Source organism: Oncorhynchus keta, chromosome 19 (genome assembly GCF_023373465.1).
Source record: "Oncorhynchus keta strain PuntledgeMale-10-30-2019 chromosome 19, Oket_V2, whole genome shotgun sequence".
In the NCBI taxonomy this organism is placed as follows: domain Eukaryota; kingdom Metazoa; phylum Chordata; class Actinopteri; order Salmoniformes; family Salmonidae; genus Oncorhynchus; species Oncorhynchus keta.
In genome coordinates, this window is record NC_068439.1 from 81,775,854 (window position 1) to 81,792,210 (window position 16,357).

General features: G+C 40.4%; 1 protein-coding gene and 1 long non-coding RNA gene across 2 annotated transcripts in view; one reads left to right on the top strand and one right to left on the bottom strand.

Moving 5' to 3' along the window:
- The window catches only part of LOC118373639 (YLP motif-containing protein 1-like), a 62,964-nt gene that overhangs the window by 5,891 nt on the left and 40,716 nt on the right, over positions 1-16,357 (bottom strand). Inside the window, exons 17-19 of the mRNA XM_052468979.1 lie at positions 12,431-12,514; positions 12,156-12,239; positions 11,657-11,740 (exon numbers count right to left, since the gene is read on the bottom strand). Of these exons, the coding sequence (XP_052324939.1) occupies positions 11,657-11,740; positions 12,156-12,239; positions 12,431-12,514 (252 nt within the window). The remainder of the gene's footprint in view (positions 1-11,656; positions 11,741-12,155; positions 12,240-12,430; positions 12,515-16,357) is intronic.
- Positions 10,908-11,644, top strand: LOC127909524 (uncharacterized). The gene is made up of 3 exons (XR_008071723.1): positions 10,908-11,053; positions 11,105-11,206; positions 11,258-11,644. It is a non-coding gene; the product is annotated as an uncharacterized LOC127909524 (long non-coding RNA).

Sequence of the window (16,357 nt, forward strand, 5' to 3'; positions counted from 1 at the left end):
GATGCCTGTAGTGGATATAGCCATTTCCTTAATAACAGATGCCTGTAGTGGATATAGCCATTTCCTTAATAAGATGCCTGTAGTGGATATAGCCATTTCCTTAATAACAGATGCCTGTAGTAGATATAGCCATTTCCTTAATAAGATGCCTGTAGTGGATATAGCCATTTCCTTAATAACAGATGCCTGTAGTGGATATAGCCATTTCCTTAATAAGATGCCTGTAGTGGATATAGCCATTTCCTTAATAACAGATGCCTGTAGTAGATATAGCCATTTCCTTAATAACAGATGCCTGTAGTGGATATAACCATTTCCTTAATAACAGATGCCTGTAGTAGATATAGCCATTTCCTTAATAACAGATGCCTGTAGTAGATATAGCCATTTCCTTAATAACAGATGCCTGTAGTGGATATAGCCATTTCCTTAATAACAGATGCCTGTAGTGAATTATAGCCATTTCCTTAATAACAGATGCCTGTAGTAGATATAGCCATTTCCTTAATAAGATGCCTGTAGTGGATATAGCCATTTCCTTAATAACAGATGCCTGTAGTGGATATAGCCATTTCCTTAATAAGATGCCTGTAGTGGATATAGCCATTTCCTTAATAACAGATGCCTGTAGTGAATATAGCCATTTCCTTAATAACAGATGCCTGTAGTGGATATAGCCATTTCCTTAACAACATATGCCTGTAGTGGATATAGCCATTTCCTTAATAACAGATGCCTGTAGTGGATATAGCCATTTCCTTAATAACAGATGCCTGTAGTGGATATAGCCATTTCCTTAATAACAGATGCCTGTAGTGAATTATAGCCATTTCCTTAATAACAGATGCCTGTAGTGAATTATAGCCATTTCCTTAATAACAGATGCCTGTAGTGAATTATAGCCATTTCCTTAATAACAGATGCCTGTAGTGGATATAGCCATTTCCTTAATAACAGATGCCTGTAGTGGATATAGCCATTTCCTTAATAACAGATGCCTGTAGTGGATATAGCCATTTCCTTAATAACAGATGCCTGTAGTAGATCTAGCCATTTCCTTAATAACAGATGCCTGTAGTGGATATAGCCATTTCCTTAATAACATATGCCTGTAGTGGATATAGCCATTTCCTTAACAACATATGCCTGTAGTGGATATAGCCATTTCCTTAATAACAGATGCCTGTAGTGGATATAGCCATCTCCTTAATAACAGATGCCTGTAGTAGATATAGCCATTTCCTTAATAACAGATGCCTGTAGTGAATATAGCCATTTCCTTAATAACAGATGCCTGTAGTGAATATAGCCATTTCCTTAATAACAGATGCCTGTAGTGGATATAGCCATTTTCTTAATAACAGATGCCTGTAGTAGATATAGCCATTTCCTTAATAACAGATGCCTGTAGTAGATATAGCCATTTCCTTAATAACAGATGCCTGTAGTAGATATAACCATTTCCTTAATAACAGATGCCTGTAGTAGATATAGCCATTTCCTTAATAACAGATGCCTGTAGTGGATATAGCCATTTCCTTAATAACAGATGCCTGTAGTAGATATAGCCATTTCCTTAATAAGATGCCTGTAGTGGATATAGCCATTTCCTTAATAACAGATGCCTGTAGTAGATATAGCCATTTCCTTAATAACAGATGCCTGTAGTAGATATAGCCATTTCCTTAATAACAGATGCCTGTAGTAGATATAGCCATTTCCTTAATAACAGATGCCTGTAGTGGATATAGCCATTTCCTTAATAACAGATGCCTGTAGTAGATATAGCCATTTCCTTAATAACAGATGCCTGTAGTAGATATAGCCATTTCCTTAATAACAGATGCCTGTAGTGGATATAGCCATTTCCTTAATAAGATGCCTGTAGTAGATATAGCCATTTCCTTAATAACAGATGCCTGTAGTGGATATAGCCATTTCCTTAATAACAGATGCCTGTAGTAGATATAGCCATTTCCTTAATAACGGGTATGTAGAAACTTGCTCTAACTATATATAGTACATTTCAAAGGACAAGAGCCAACAATAAAAACATGGAAGTGTTTTAATCTTAAAAAAACGTAACATTGTGATAAGTCTAACGTTTACATTTTGTGTTTACCATAGGTCCAAATTATTTATTACAGCTAGTACTAGAGCACAGCTAGTACGAGAGCACAGCTAGTACTAGAGCACAGCTAGTACGAGAGCACAGCTAGTACTAGAGCACAGCTAGTACTAGAGCACAGCTAGTACGAGACCACAGCTAGTACTAGAGCATAGCTAGTACTAGAGCACAGCTTGTACTAGAGCATAGCTTGTACTAGAGCATAGCTTGTACTAGAGCACAGCTAGTACGAGAGCACAGCTAGTACTAGAGCACAGCTAGTACTAGAGCACAGCTAGTATTAGAGCACAGCTAGTACTAGAGCACAGCTACAGCCCAGTTAAACAAGTTGGAAAGTACAACTTAAATATATATATATATAGCTAGTACTAGAGCACAGCTAGTACTAGAGCACAGCTACAGCCCAGTTAAACAAGTTGGAAAGTACAACTTAAATATATATATATATAGCTAGTACTAGAGCACAGCTAGTACTAGAGCACAGCCAGTACTAGAGCACAGCCAGTACTAGAGCACAGCCAGTACTAGAGCACAGCTACAGCCCAGTTAAACAAGTTGGAAAGTACAACTTAAATATATATATATATAGTAAAAGTAGCAAACTGAAGTGAAGCCTTCTTACACTTTTTATATGCCATCCTCAAAATGTTAGCCTCTGATACAGCTTAATAAATACTACTTTAAATATGCTTCAAAATATTTTGATATTCAAAATCACACTTACACAAAGCTACTGGAGTCTGTTGCAAACCTGTGGCAACAATATATATTGCCAATCGTGGCACATAGTGTCCCGGAAGCCATTTCTGGTGAACATGAGTTCCAAGACCAGTAACCGTTAATGACCAATCAGGGGGATTGGGAAATGGAAACCAAGCTATCTAGCTAGCTAGCTACCTACCAAAGTTGTCCAGTGAGTATCTAACTTAATTAAACTAACTAATATACTTAAATTATGTTAGCTAATTGATGCTTGGTTAGCAATGTCATGTTTTATAGGATAGAGTGAAACGTTTTGTTGATCCCAGTCTCAAATCAGTCAGCGCCACCGATTGGTTAGCGCTAAGCTAGCTAACTTTAGCAATCATATTTTTTCACAAATAATGTGAAAGCTACCTAGCTAACGATTTGCCTAAACACTTTTTAGGTGAATACGTTTCCTGCCTTTGAAAATCAATATGCATGTCAATATGCTAGTGTCATTGTGCAGTAGCATGTTAGCTAGCACAACAGCTAAGGTAGCAACAATATGAGCTGACTTGACATCAAAGCAAGACTTCACTTTTTGCAGACGGATACCCTCTCTCTACCCGTAATGTGGGAAGAGGCTGTATTGGGAGAAGGATGCATCGACACCCTGGAAAGATGTTCGGGATGCACTCAATCATACTAATTTATAACTCAAAAAAAGCATGGTCTTCAAGCGTGATAAGGTAAGCAAATGCATGTACTATTCTCATAAATGTAGTCCATACTTTCATTCTTTGTAACAATTCAATATTTAATTGCTTTAAACTAGTAGTTAGCTCATCTTCATCATGTGATGTTCCTCCTATCGTTCAGTCACAAGGGAAAAATACAGATGGAGGCCTTCAAACTGAAGAAGAAGAGTGTGTTCACCGGGTCAAGGCTTCTTACATGCATGGCCTTGAAATGTAAGCTAACAATTCATTTGGGAAATATTATATGAATTGCCATATTAGGCATAGCTCAATTTGACGTTGCTTTTACTTCCAACCAAGCCTTATACAACTTGAGTCAGGAAGAAAAGACACCTACAGTGGCTCTTAATGATGACATCCCCCCAGTTGAGATTGAATATCATATTGATTAGTTGAAATCAATTGTGTTGAGGCTTGGCTAGAGACAAATTGTTGTACTCTAGGAACTGTTGGCCCCACATATTTAAAAAAAGGTACATTTGGTAGGCCTAAATCCATTGTTTTGTTTATATAGCATTTTATACAAGGCAGAAACATTTCCTTACTGAAAGAAATATAGAGAATGACAGTTTCAGTAAGAAGCTTAGCAACGTCATCAACTGATGATATCGATCTGTTACGACATTGAGTACATTGAATGTTTAGTTCTCTGTGAGAAGCATTTATTTCATTTAAAATTGTGTGTGATTTGGTTTTGTAGATGCATTTCAATGTTGTTAATAACACACAGTAAACAAACACCTGAATTAACTTACATATTCGTACTGAGTTTGCAGCAAATTTGCTGCAAAAAGTAGAATGTTCGCCACAAGTTTTCACAGAATTGTTTACCAGAAGTTCATACAAGTTGCAATTTTGCCTCAACAGTTTGCCACAAAACTAATTTGCATTGGAAAAATGAGCAAATTGGTGAAGAGTTTGACACAACTGTTCACCAGAGGCCTGCTTTTCAGTAAGGGCAGTCACTTCCCCTACCGATTTAGTGCTGACGAAATTACCACGGCATGCCGAAAATACGCTCTGACAGACAATCCCCTTGCATCTAACCTCGTCCCCCAGACTGCACTCTGTCTGTATTCTGTATCAATAGGGATGAGGATAGCTTGTCACTAACAACACAAAGCTAATGGAGGAGTGACTTCCAGCAGGTTTGGGGTAAATTCTATTTCAATTCAGAAAGTACACTGAAATTCCAATTCTCTTCATTGCTTTTCAATGAGGGAAATGTGGAATTTGGTTTACTTTCGGAATTGAAATGGAATTGACCCAAAAGCCTGTAGATATATTTCCTAATGTCCAATCCCATTCAACTTCTGAGTGAGAGTTGTTTCCTGGTGTACTGTAGCTGTAACAATTTCTAATACACTGAATACAAATAGAAACATGAAGTGTTTGTCTCATGTTCCATGAGCTTAAATAAAATATCCCAGAAATGTTCCACATGTACAAAAAGCTTATTTCTCTCAAATTTTGTGCACACATGTGTTTATATCCCTGTTAGTGAGCATTTCTTCTTTGCCAAGATAATCCATCCACCTGACAGGTGTGGCATATCAAGAAGCTGATTAAACAGCATAATCATTACACAGGTGCACCTTGGGCTGGGGACAATAAAATGCCACTAAAATGTGCAGTTTTATCACGCAACAATGCCACAGATGTCTGTGTAGTTGCGGGAGCGTGGCTGAGCGTGCAATTAGCATTCTGACTGCAGGAATGTCCACCAGAGCTGTTGCCAGAGAATGTTATGTTCATTTCTCTACCATGAGCCGCCTTCAACATCGTTTTAGAGAATTTGTCAGTACGTCCAACCGGCCTCACAAACGCTGACCACGTGTAACCACACCAGCTCAGGACCTCCACATCCAGCTTCTTCACCTGCAAGGTGGTCTGAGACCAGCCACCCGGATAGCTGATTAAACTGTGGGTTTGCACAACTAAAGAATTTCTACACAAACTGTTAGAAACCATATCAGGGAAGCTCACCAGGATCTTGACCCGACTGCAGTTCAGCGTCGTAACCGACGTCGGTGGGCAAAATGCTCACCTTCCGATGGCCACTGGCAACGCTGGAGAAGTGAGGCTCATTGTCGTGCCATTCATCCACCACCATCTCCTCTTGTTTCAGCATAACACTTCACGGCCCCATGTCGTAAGGATCTGGACAGATCTGCCTCGAAACGTCCCGGTTCTTCCATGGCCAGCAGACATGTCACTCAATGAGCATGTTTGGGACCCTCTGCACACATCAACAACAGTCACTCACGAAGCATCGTTACCCATCGCTCCACAAAAGCCGCGGCCCTTGCAGAGCAAGGGGAACTACTACTTCAAGGTCTCAGAGCAAGTGACGTCACCGATTGAAACGCTATTTAGCGCGCACCGCTAACTAAGCTAGCCGTTTCACATCCGTTACACAGACACGGACTGGTTTTCTGATCCACACCTCCTTTTTTTTGTTGTGTATATATATAGATACTGTATGAGTGACCAACAGTTGCATATCTGTTTTCCCAGCCACTTGAAATGCATAGATTAGGGCTTACTGAATTTATTTCAATTGACTGATTTCCTTATATGAACTGTAACTCAGTAAAATATGAACAATTGTTGAGTTCATTTTATTTTTTTGGGGGAAATAGACTATCTAACGAATCATCTTAATAATAAATAGTTTTTTCCAAAACGTTTCAGTTGTGATTCTGGTGAAGGTTGAGATGAATTATATACTAAAGAGATTGATTCAATTAAAACACCTGGAAAAATGAAATCCGAGGAATTAGACCAGTTATAAGGAGTAGGGATGGATTGAAAATGGTTTCAGGAGGAACATTTTGTTCCTTTATTTGTTAAATACACGAGAAAAACATAATGGTGCTGTTTGTAAAAAAAAAAAAAAATGTATAAAAAATAAAAAGCTTCAACAATTGTTATCACCTGGGCGGTGGAAGTGCATATTATCAAGTCATATCCGTTAGTTGCATCAGAAATTAGAGAACGAATGATAAAATCGTCCGGGACGATAGTGTCCTTTTTCTAGATTTAATCGTCCGTTCTCTATCGGCTTTGCAGAAAGTCCCTCTACATAGCAAAACTGCTGAGGAATGTCTGGCTGGAAAAACCAGCAGCAAGCTATCTTATTCTCCAACAGAAAGGTGCAGTGTTGAGAAATGGTTGAACTGAAACAAATATATTAATTTAGTTAATTCACTAATAATAAGACTTGTTTCGACGTGCCCGGACATGCATGCAATAAGCAGGCTAGCTAGCTAAGCAGATAGCTATGAGACCTGTTAGCAAAGATTACGATAACTAACCCTTTCATCTGTGGTGTTAGCTAGCTAACTATATTAGCTAATATGCTAGCTAGCTGGCTAGATTAAAAAAAACAGTGCTAAGATATCAGCTAGAAGCTAATAGCCAACGTAGCTAGCTAACTTTAGCTGGTTATCATGTTGAACATGCACCATCTTCGGCAATGAGCCATCTGGTTTACGGTGTAACGTTAGCTATTTACTGGTTGATCCGACCAGCTACAATTGCATCCGTAAATATGAGAGTTGATAGTCGGATTAGATGATTGTTGCAATAGGGAAAGAAGGTGTTTTAAAATGCCTTGTCACTAGGTTTAGCTACCTAAGAATCTTCCTGTACGTTTTATGGACCAAGAAAATAGTAGATCAGCGTGTGCATTCTCACTTATCAAATTACGGACAGATTTGAGTCATTTCAGACAGAACGAGCATCGTTGTTTCATATTTTGCACACCCTCGCTCTCCCTGTTAGATGTTATGCACATTTATGGCTTGGTAGCAAATGTCACTATCATTGAGTTGTCATTGTAGCGGTAAACAGCAGTAAGTGATACTGGAGGGAGATGTGAAAGGGAGCAGAGTTACAGCCTCACGTCTAACCAATCGTAGTAGTAGGATCAAGTTTACAATCCGCCAATTTCCTTGACAGACATCTGAACTAGCCAATTGAGTCGTTTTCGAATTTCATCCCGGCAGCTGAGTTATTAAGAGATGGGGCTCGACAGCTGAAAAAAATACATATATATTTCCAGATAACGGAAAATTACTAAATATCACAAAATGATGGCGTTACGTCCGACCCAATTTGCATTGAATAGATGTTACATGATGTGATGTCCTTACATACAGGCGTGACATGCTGGAGTGATGCTTCTACGTAAATGTTGTTGATCGGTAGGGCTAACATGAATCCCAAACTGGGGGGGAAATCGACCAAATCAAGCTCAACAACTCAATGCATGAAACACTCCTATTGAATATGGGATTCACCTAAATTGAGAGTAGGCCTATGTCATCTTAAAATGTACCCAGTTTTAAAAATGACCATTATGTTGCTAAACAACAAAGTCACGTGTATTGTTTTGATTGATGCCACACCATTTCAAATGGAACGATACTGAATATCCGTCTAAAAACAAAGTGCTAGTAGGCAAGTCATTTTCAAGAAGACAAGTTTGATGAAAGACTCGTGTGAAACCTCTCATATGCTTCAGGAGGAGCTTCATCTTTTTGATTTGATTACCTACCATTTGGAGGTTTGGCCTACAACACCACAATAGAGTTTTACATGGGTCTCCTATATACAACACCACAATAGAGTTTTACATGGGTCTCCTATATACAACACCACAATAGAGTTTTACATGGGTCTCCTATATACAACACCACAATAGAGTTTTACATGAGTCTCCTATATACAACACCACAATAGAGTTTTACATGAGTCTCCTATATACAACACCACAATAGAGTTTTTACATGAGTCTCCTATATACAACACCACAATAGAGTTTCACATGGGTCTCCTATATACAACACCACCATAGTTTTACATGAGTCTCCTATATACAACACCACAATAGAGTTTCACATGGGTCTCCTATATACAACACCACAATAGAGTTTCACATGGGTCTCCTATATACAACACCACAATAGAGTTTTACATGGGTCTCCTATATACAACACCACAATAGAGTTTTACATGGGTCTCCTATATACAACACCACCATAGTTTTACATGAGTCTCCTATATACAACACCACAATAGAGTTTTACATGAGTCTCCTATATACAACACCACAATAGAGTTTTACATGGGTCTCCTATATACAACACCACAATAGAGTTTTACATGAGTCTCCTATATACAACACCACAATAGAGTTTCACATGGGTCTCCTATATACAACACCACAATAGTTTTACATGAGTCTCCTATATACAACACCACAATAGAGTTTCACATGGGTCTCCTATATACAACACCACAATAGAGTTTCACATGGGTCTCCTATATACAACACCACAATAGAGTTTTACATGGGTCTCCTATATACAACACCACAATAGAGTTTTACATGGGTCTCCTATATACAACACCACAATAGAGTTTTACATGAGTCTCCTATATACAACACCACAATAGAGTTTTACATGGGTCTCCTATATACAACACCACAATAGAGTTTTACATGAGTCTCCTATATACAACACCACAATAGAGTTTTACATGAGTCTCCTATATACAACACCACAATAGAGTTTTACATGAGTCTCCTATATACAACACCACAATAGAGTTTTACATGAGTCTCCTATATACAACACCACAATAGAGTTTTACATGAGTCTCCTATATACAACACCACAATAGAGTTTTACATGAGTCTCCTATATACAACACCACAATAGAGTTTTACATGGGTCTCCTATATACAACACCAAAATAGAGTTTTACATGAGTCTCCTATATACAACACCACAATAACTGTAGAAATTATGTAGGATGTGTTAATCACAGACTTTCAAGATTATCACACTTTGTGTGTCAAAAACTGAATGGAAATCTGAATGAATCTTAATTCTAAAAGCTATGCTTATACTTAGCATCTAGTAAGGAACTGTAACAACACAGCATCAAACATATCTAGTCTTTACTCAAAGTTGAGTTTGAATAAAGAACAAATCCAGAACTAATTTAGGCTTGTTTTGATTAACAATTAAAACATATCTAGGGATATTTCAAATCAATTACAACCATTACCCTCAGATCCAATCCACATTAGTCAGAAAGGTTATGGGTCGGATTCAAACCCATGCTGACTCTGGTAAATGTGTGTGTGTGTGTGTGTGTGTGTGTGTGTGTGTGTGTGTGTGTGTGTGTGTGTGTGTGTGTGTGTGTGTGTGTGTCGGGGTCAGTCAGGGGCACTAACCATTAGACCACAATGCTTTCTCAATTTTGATTTCCGAATCTCATGATCTTCCTCTGGTAAACTTGCATTATGTATTATTGTATAGGATGTCCAACTTGGCGAAGGTTAATATATAAAATATATATTTGGCGAAGGTTAATATATAAAATATATATATATATATGATTAATCTCAGGACACAAAGAATACTAAAAATCGACCAAACAAGACCAAACAAATTTTAATAAATCAGGAGACATGGTCTTTAATTAAGAGCCAAGGGCTTAAGTCATCAAGTCACTCACTGTACCTGCAATCTACCGAGCATGTCTGTCCACTGTAAACTACCTAGCATGTCTGTCCACTGTAAACTACCTAGCATGTCTGTTCACTGTAAACTACCTAGCATGTCTGTTCACTGTAAACTACCTAGCATGTCTGTTCACTGTAAACTACCTAGCATGTCTGTTCACTGTAAACTACCTAGCATGTCTGTTCACTGTAAACTACCTAGCATGTCTGTCCACTGTAAACTACCTAGCATGTCTGTTCACTGTAAACTACCTAGCATGTCTGTTCACTGTAAACTACCTAGCATGTCTGTTCACTGTAAACTACCTAGCATGTCTGTTCACTGTAAACTACCTAGCATGTCTGTTCACTGTAAACTACCTAGCATGTCTGTTCACTGTAAACTACCTAGCATGTCTGTTCACTGTAAACTACCTAGCATGTCTGTTCACTGTAAACTACCTAGCATGTCTGTTCACTGTAAACTACCTAGCATGTCTGTTCACTGTAAACTACCTAGCATGTCTGTTCACTGTAAACTACCTAGCATGTCTGTTCACTGTAAACTACCTAGCATGTCTGTTCACTGTAAACTACCTAGCATGTCTGTTCACTGCAACAACATGGAGTGTGACCATATCAAATGGACTAACAGGCTTCTGGTGCAGGCCTCTCCAAACCGGTTCCTGGAGAGCTACTGTCCTGTAGGTTTACACCAGGGCTCTCCAACCCTGTTCCTGGAGAGCTACTGTCCTGTAGGTTTACACCAGGTCTCTCCAACCCTGTTCCCGGAGAGCTACTGTCCTGTATGTTTACACCAGGTCTCTCCAACCCTGTTCCCGGAGAGCTACTGTCCTGTAGGTTTATACCAGGGCACTCCAACCCTGTTCCCAGAGAGCTACTGTCCTGTAGGTTTACACCAGGGCTCTCCAACCCTGTTCCTGGAGAGCTACTGTCCTGTAGGTTTATACCAGGGCTCTCCAACCCTCTTCCCAAAGAGCTACAGTCCTGTAGGTTTATACCAGGGCTCTCCAACCCTGTTCCTGGAGAGCTACTGTCCTGTAGGTTTACACCAGGGCTCTCCAACCCTGTTCCTGGAGAACTACTGTCCTGTATGTTTACACCAGGGCTCTCCAACCCTGTTCCTGGAGAACTACTGTCCTGTAGGTTTACACCAGGGCTCTCCAACCCTGTTCCTGGAGAACTACTGTCCTGTATGTTTACACCAGGGCTCTCCAACCCTGTTCCTGGAGAACTACTGTCCTGTATGTTTACACCAGGGCTCTCCAACCCTGTTCCTGGAGAACTACTGTCCTGTAGGTTTACACCAGGGCTCTCCAACCCTGTTCCTGGAGAACTACTGTCCTGTATGTTTACACCAGGGCTCTCCAACCCTGTTCCTGGAGAACTAACATCCTGGAGGTTTTCACTTCAACCCTAATCTAGCACACCTGATTCCAATAATTAGCTGGTTGATAAGATGTGAAAACCTACAGGAGATGAGCTGTAAGGGCATGTTTGGCAACATTGAACACCACCTATAAGGGCATGCTGACTGGGTCCTACCTTAACGTCTTCTTCCTCCTCCTCCTTATTCTTCTTGGGCTTCTTCGGCGACTCATCATCAGGGTTGAAGTCTTCCATCTCAACCTTCAAATACAAAATGTTTCTATTGAATTTGGTGTGGCTCCTCCTGTAGCTCAGTTGGTAGATTACTGCGCTTGTAAACGCCAGGGTAAAATGTACGTACGCACCGACTAATTCGTCACTTTGGATAAAGAGCATCTGCTAAAATGGCTTCTAGAACACTTCTAGAATTCTAGAACACTTCTAGAATTCTAGAACACAATTACAGCCACACAAGAGGATAAAGTGCATCTAACATCATGGAGGACAGCACCGACAGGTCCTTGTTCCCTGGTCCTCTGCCATACAGAGGACTAGGGTTCACTCTTAAAAACAGGAACCCAGAACCTAGCAGTATTTCATCAGGTCTCAATTAATAGAAAACCATTAGTCCGACATATCGATAAAATAAAAATGTGTGTGTTCCCGTACGACATACCTCCTCAATAGCAGCATCCTGAAGCAGAGAACGGACATCCAGCCGCATCATGTGACGCGGTGACGATTCCCAGTTACTGGACATCTATATAGACAACCAGAAAATGAATATATACACACACTTATGGACTGTCCCCGTTATATACACATAATAAAAGTATACAGAGTACAGATAAATGAATAGACACAATATGTATGGTCTATCACTGTCATTATCAATACCTTGAGAAATAGGACACCTGATGCCATTGAAAATTTATTGAGAACGCCCAGTACCTTTTGAATATCCCTCATCTTCCGGCCGTGGGCGTTTCTTTTAGCGCAAGTCTGATAGTCTGCCGAGATTTCAGCCAAGTACACCTAAGAAAATAAACATTTACACGTTTTATAATATACAGTGCCTGGCAAAAGTATTCAGACCCCCTTGGATTTCTTCACATTTTATTGTGTTACAAAGTGGGATTAAAATGGATTTAATTGTATTTTATTTATTTAAAAATAATAATTCTAAAACAAAATAAAAAATACAAACGAAACAAACTAAAAAAAATAGTCGTTGCTTAAGTATTTGGCCCCTTTCGTTATGCAAGCCTAAATTAGTCCAGGAATAACAAATCACATGAGTTACATGGACTCACTGTGTCAAAAAATAAGAGTTTGCCATTATTTATGAATGACTAACCCTTCCTCTGTCACCCATAAAACATCTGTAAGGTCTCTCAGTCTAGTAGTGAATGACTAACCCTTCCTCTGTCACCCATAAAACATCTGTAAAGTCCCTCAGTCTAGTAGTGAATGACTAACCCTTCCTCTGTCACCCATAAAACATCTGTAAAGTCCCTCAGTCTAGTAGTGAATGACTAACCCTTCCTCTGTCACCCATAAAACATCTGTAAGGTCTCTCAGTCTAGTAGTGAATGACTAACCCTTCCTCTGTCACCCATAAAACATCTGTAAAGTCCCTCAGTCTAGTAGTGAATGACTAACCCTTCCTCTGTCACCCATACAACATCTGTAAGGTCTCTCAGTCTAGTAGTGAATGACTAACCCTTCCTCTGTCACCCATAAAACATCTGTAAAGTCCCTCAGTCTAGTAGTGAATGACTAACCCTTCCTCTGTCACCCATAAAACATCTGTAAGGTCCCTCAGTCTAGTAGTGAATGACCAACCCTTCCTCTGTCACCCATAAAACATCTGTAAAGTCCCTCAGTCTAGTAGTGAATGACTGACCCTTCCTCTGTCACCCATAAAACATCTGTAAGGTCCCTCAGTCTAGTAGTGAATGACTAACCCTTCCTCTGTCACCCATAAAACATCTGTAAGGTCTCTCAGTCTAGTAGTGAATGACTAACCCTTCCTCTGTCACCCATAAAACATCTGTAAAGTCCCTCAGTCTAGTAGTGAATGACTAACCCTTCCTCTGTCACCCATAAAACATCTGTAAGGTCTCTCAGTCTAGTAGTGAATGACTAACCCTTCCTCTGTCACCCATAAAACATCTGTAAAGTCCCTCAGTCTAGTAGTGAATGACTAACCCTTCCTCTGTCACCCATAAAACATCTGTAAGGTCCCTCAGTCTAGTAGTGAATGACTAACCCTTCCTCTGTCACCCATAAAACATCTGTAAAGTCCCTCAGTCTAGTAGTGAATGACTGACCCTTCCTCTGTCACCCATAAAACATCTGTAAGGTCCCTCAGTCTAGTAGTGAATGACTAACCCTTCCTCTGTCACCCATAAAACATCTGTAAGGTCCCTCAGTCTAGTAGTGAATGACTAACCCTTCCTCTGTCACCCATAAACATCTGTAAAGTCCCTCAGTCTAGTAGTGAATGACTAACCCTTCCTCTGTCACCCATACAACATCTGTAAGGTCCCTCAGTCTAGTAGTGAATGACTAACCCTTCCTCTGTCACCCATACAACATCTGTAAGGTCCCTCAGTCTAGTAGTGAATGACTAACCCTTCCTCTGTCACCCATAAAACATCTGTAAGGTCCCTCAGTCTAGTAGTGAATGACTAACCCTTCCTCTGTCACCCATAAAACATCTGTAAGGTCCCTCAGTCTAGTAGTGAATGACTAACCCTTCCTCTGTCACCCATAAAACATCTGTAAGGTCCCTCAGTCTAGTAGTGAATGACTAACCCTTCCTCTGTCACCCATAAAACATCTGTAAGGTCCCTCAGTCTAGTAGTGAATGACTAACCCTTCCTCTGTCACCCATAAAACATCTGTAAGGTCCCTCAGTCTAGTAGTGAATGACTAACCCTTCCTCTGTCACCCATACAACATCTGTAAAGTCCCTCAGTCTAGTAGTGAATGACTAACCCTTCCTCTGTCACCCATACAACATCTGTAAGGTCCCTCAGTCTAGTAGTGAATGACTAACCCTTCCTCTGTCACCCATAAAACATCTTTAAGGTCCCTCAGTCTAGTAGTGAATGACTAACCCTTCCTCTGTCACCCATAAAACATATGTAAAGTCCCTCAGTCTAGTAGTGAATGACTAACCCTTCCTCTGTCACCCATAAAACATCTGTAAGGTCCCTCAGTCTAGTAGTGAATGACTAACCCTTCCTCTGTCACCCATACAACATCTGTAAAGTCCCTCAGTCTAGTAGTGAATGACAACCCTTCCTCTGTCACCCATAAAACATCTGTAAAGTCCCTCAGTCTAGTAGTGAATGACTAACCCTTCCTCTGTCACCCATACAACATCTGTAAAGTCCCTCAGTCTAGTAGTGAATGACTAACCCTTCCTCTGTCACCCATAAAACATCTGTACGGTCCCTCAGTCTAGTAGTGAATGACTAACCCTTCCTCTGTCACTCATACAACATCTGTAAAGTCCCTCAGTCTAGTAGTGAATGACTAACCCTTCCTCTGTCACCCATAAAACATCTGTAAAGTCCCTCAGTCTAGTAGTGAATGACTAACCCTTCCTCTGTCACCCATACAACATCTGTAAAGTCCCTCAGTCTAGTAGTGAATGACTAACCCTTCCTCTGTCACCCATACAACATCTGTAAAGTCCCTCAGTCTAGTAGTGAATGACTAACCCTTCCTCTGTCACCCATAAAACATCTGTAAAGTCCCTCAGTCTAGTAGTGAATGACTAACCCTTCCTCTGTCACCCATAAAACATCTGTAAAGTCCCTCAGTCTAGTAGTGAATGACTAACCCTTCCTCTGTCACCCATAAAACATCTGTAAAGTCCCTCAGTCTAGTAGTGAATGACTAACCCTTCCTCTGTCACCCATAAAACATCTGTAAAGTCCTCAGTCTAGTAGTGAATGACCAACCCTTCCTCTGTCACCCATACAACATCTGTAAAGTCCCTCAGTCTAGTAGTGAATGACTAACCCTTCCTCTGTCACCCATAAAACATCTGTAAAGTCCCTCAGTCTAGTAGTGAATGACTAACCCTTCCTCTGTCACCCATAAAACATCTGTGTTGGTTTTTGACTTAAATCTGCTTGAAAATCTATGGCAAGACATGAAAATTGCTGTCTAGCCATGATCCCCAACATCTTGACAGAGCTTGAAGAATTTTTAAGAAATATTGTGCAAACCCTCTTAGAGACTTAGGAGCTGAAAAATTTGCAACGACTATATTTTAGTAATTTAATTTCTATTCATCGTTAAAAGAAATGTGAATTTTGTCACTTTGACAAGAGTATTTGTGTAGATTGTCGACATGAAAATACAATATCAACACTAGGACATTTAAAATGAAGTCATTTGATTTGAATTTGTTTACCCCCCCCCCCCTTTTTCTCCCCAATTTCGTGATATCCAATTGGTAGTTACGATCTTGTCTCATCGCTGAAACTCCCCTACGAACTCGGGAGAGGCGAAAGTCGAGAGTCGCGTGTCCCCCGAAACACGACCCTGCCAAACCGCACTGCTTCTTGACACACTGCTCGTTTAACCCCGGAAGCCAGCCACACCAATGTGTCGGAGGAAACACCGTCCAACTGACGACCGCAATGTCAGCTTGCAGGCGCCCGGGCCCGCCACAAGGAGTCGCTAGAGCACGATGAGACAAGGACATCCTGGCCGGTCAAACCCTCCCCTATTCCCGGATAACGTTGGCCCAATTGTGCGCGGCCCCATTGGTTTCCCGAACCCGAGGCGCCTCAGCACCGCGATGCCTTAGACCGCTGTGCCACTCGGGAGGCTTGGGCGTGAATTCTAAACGGT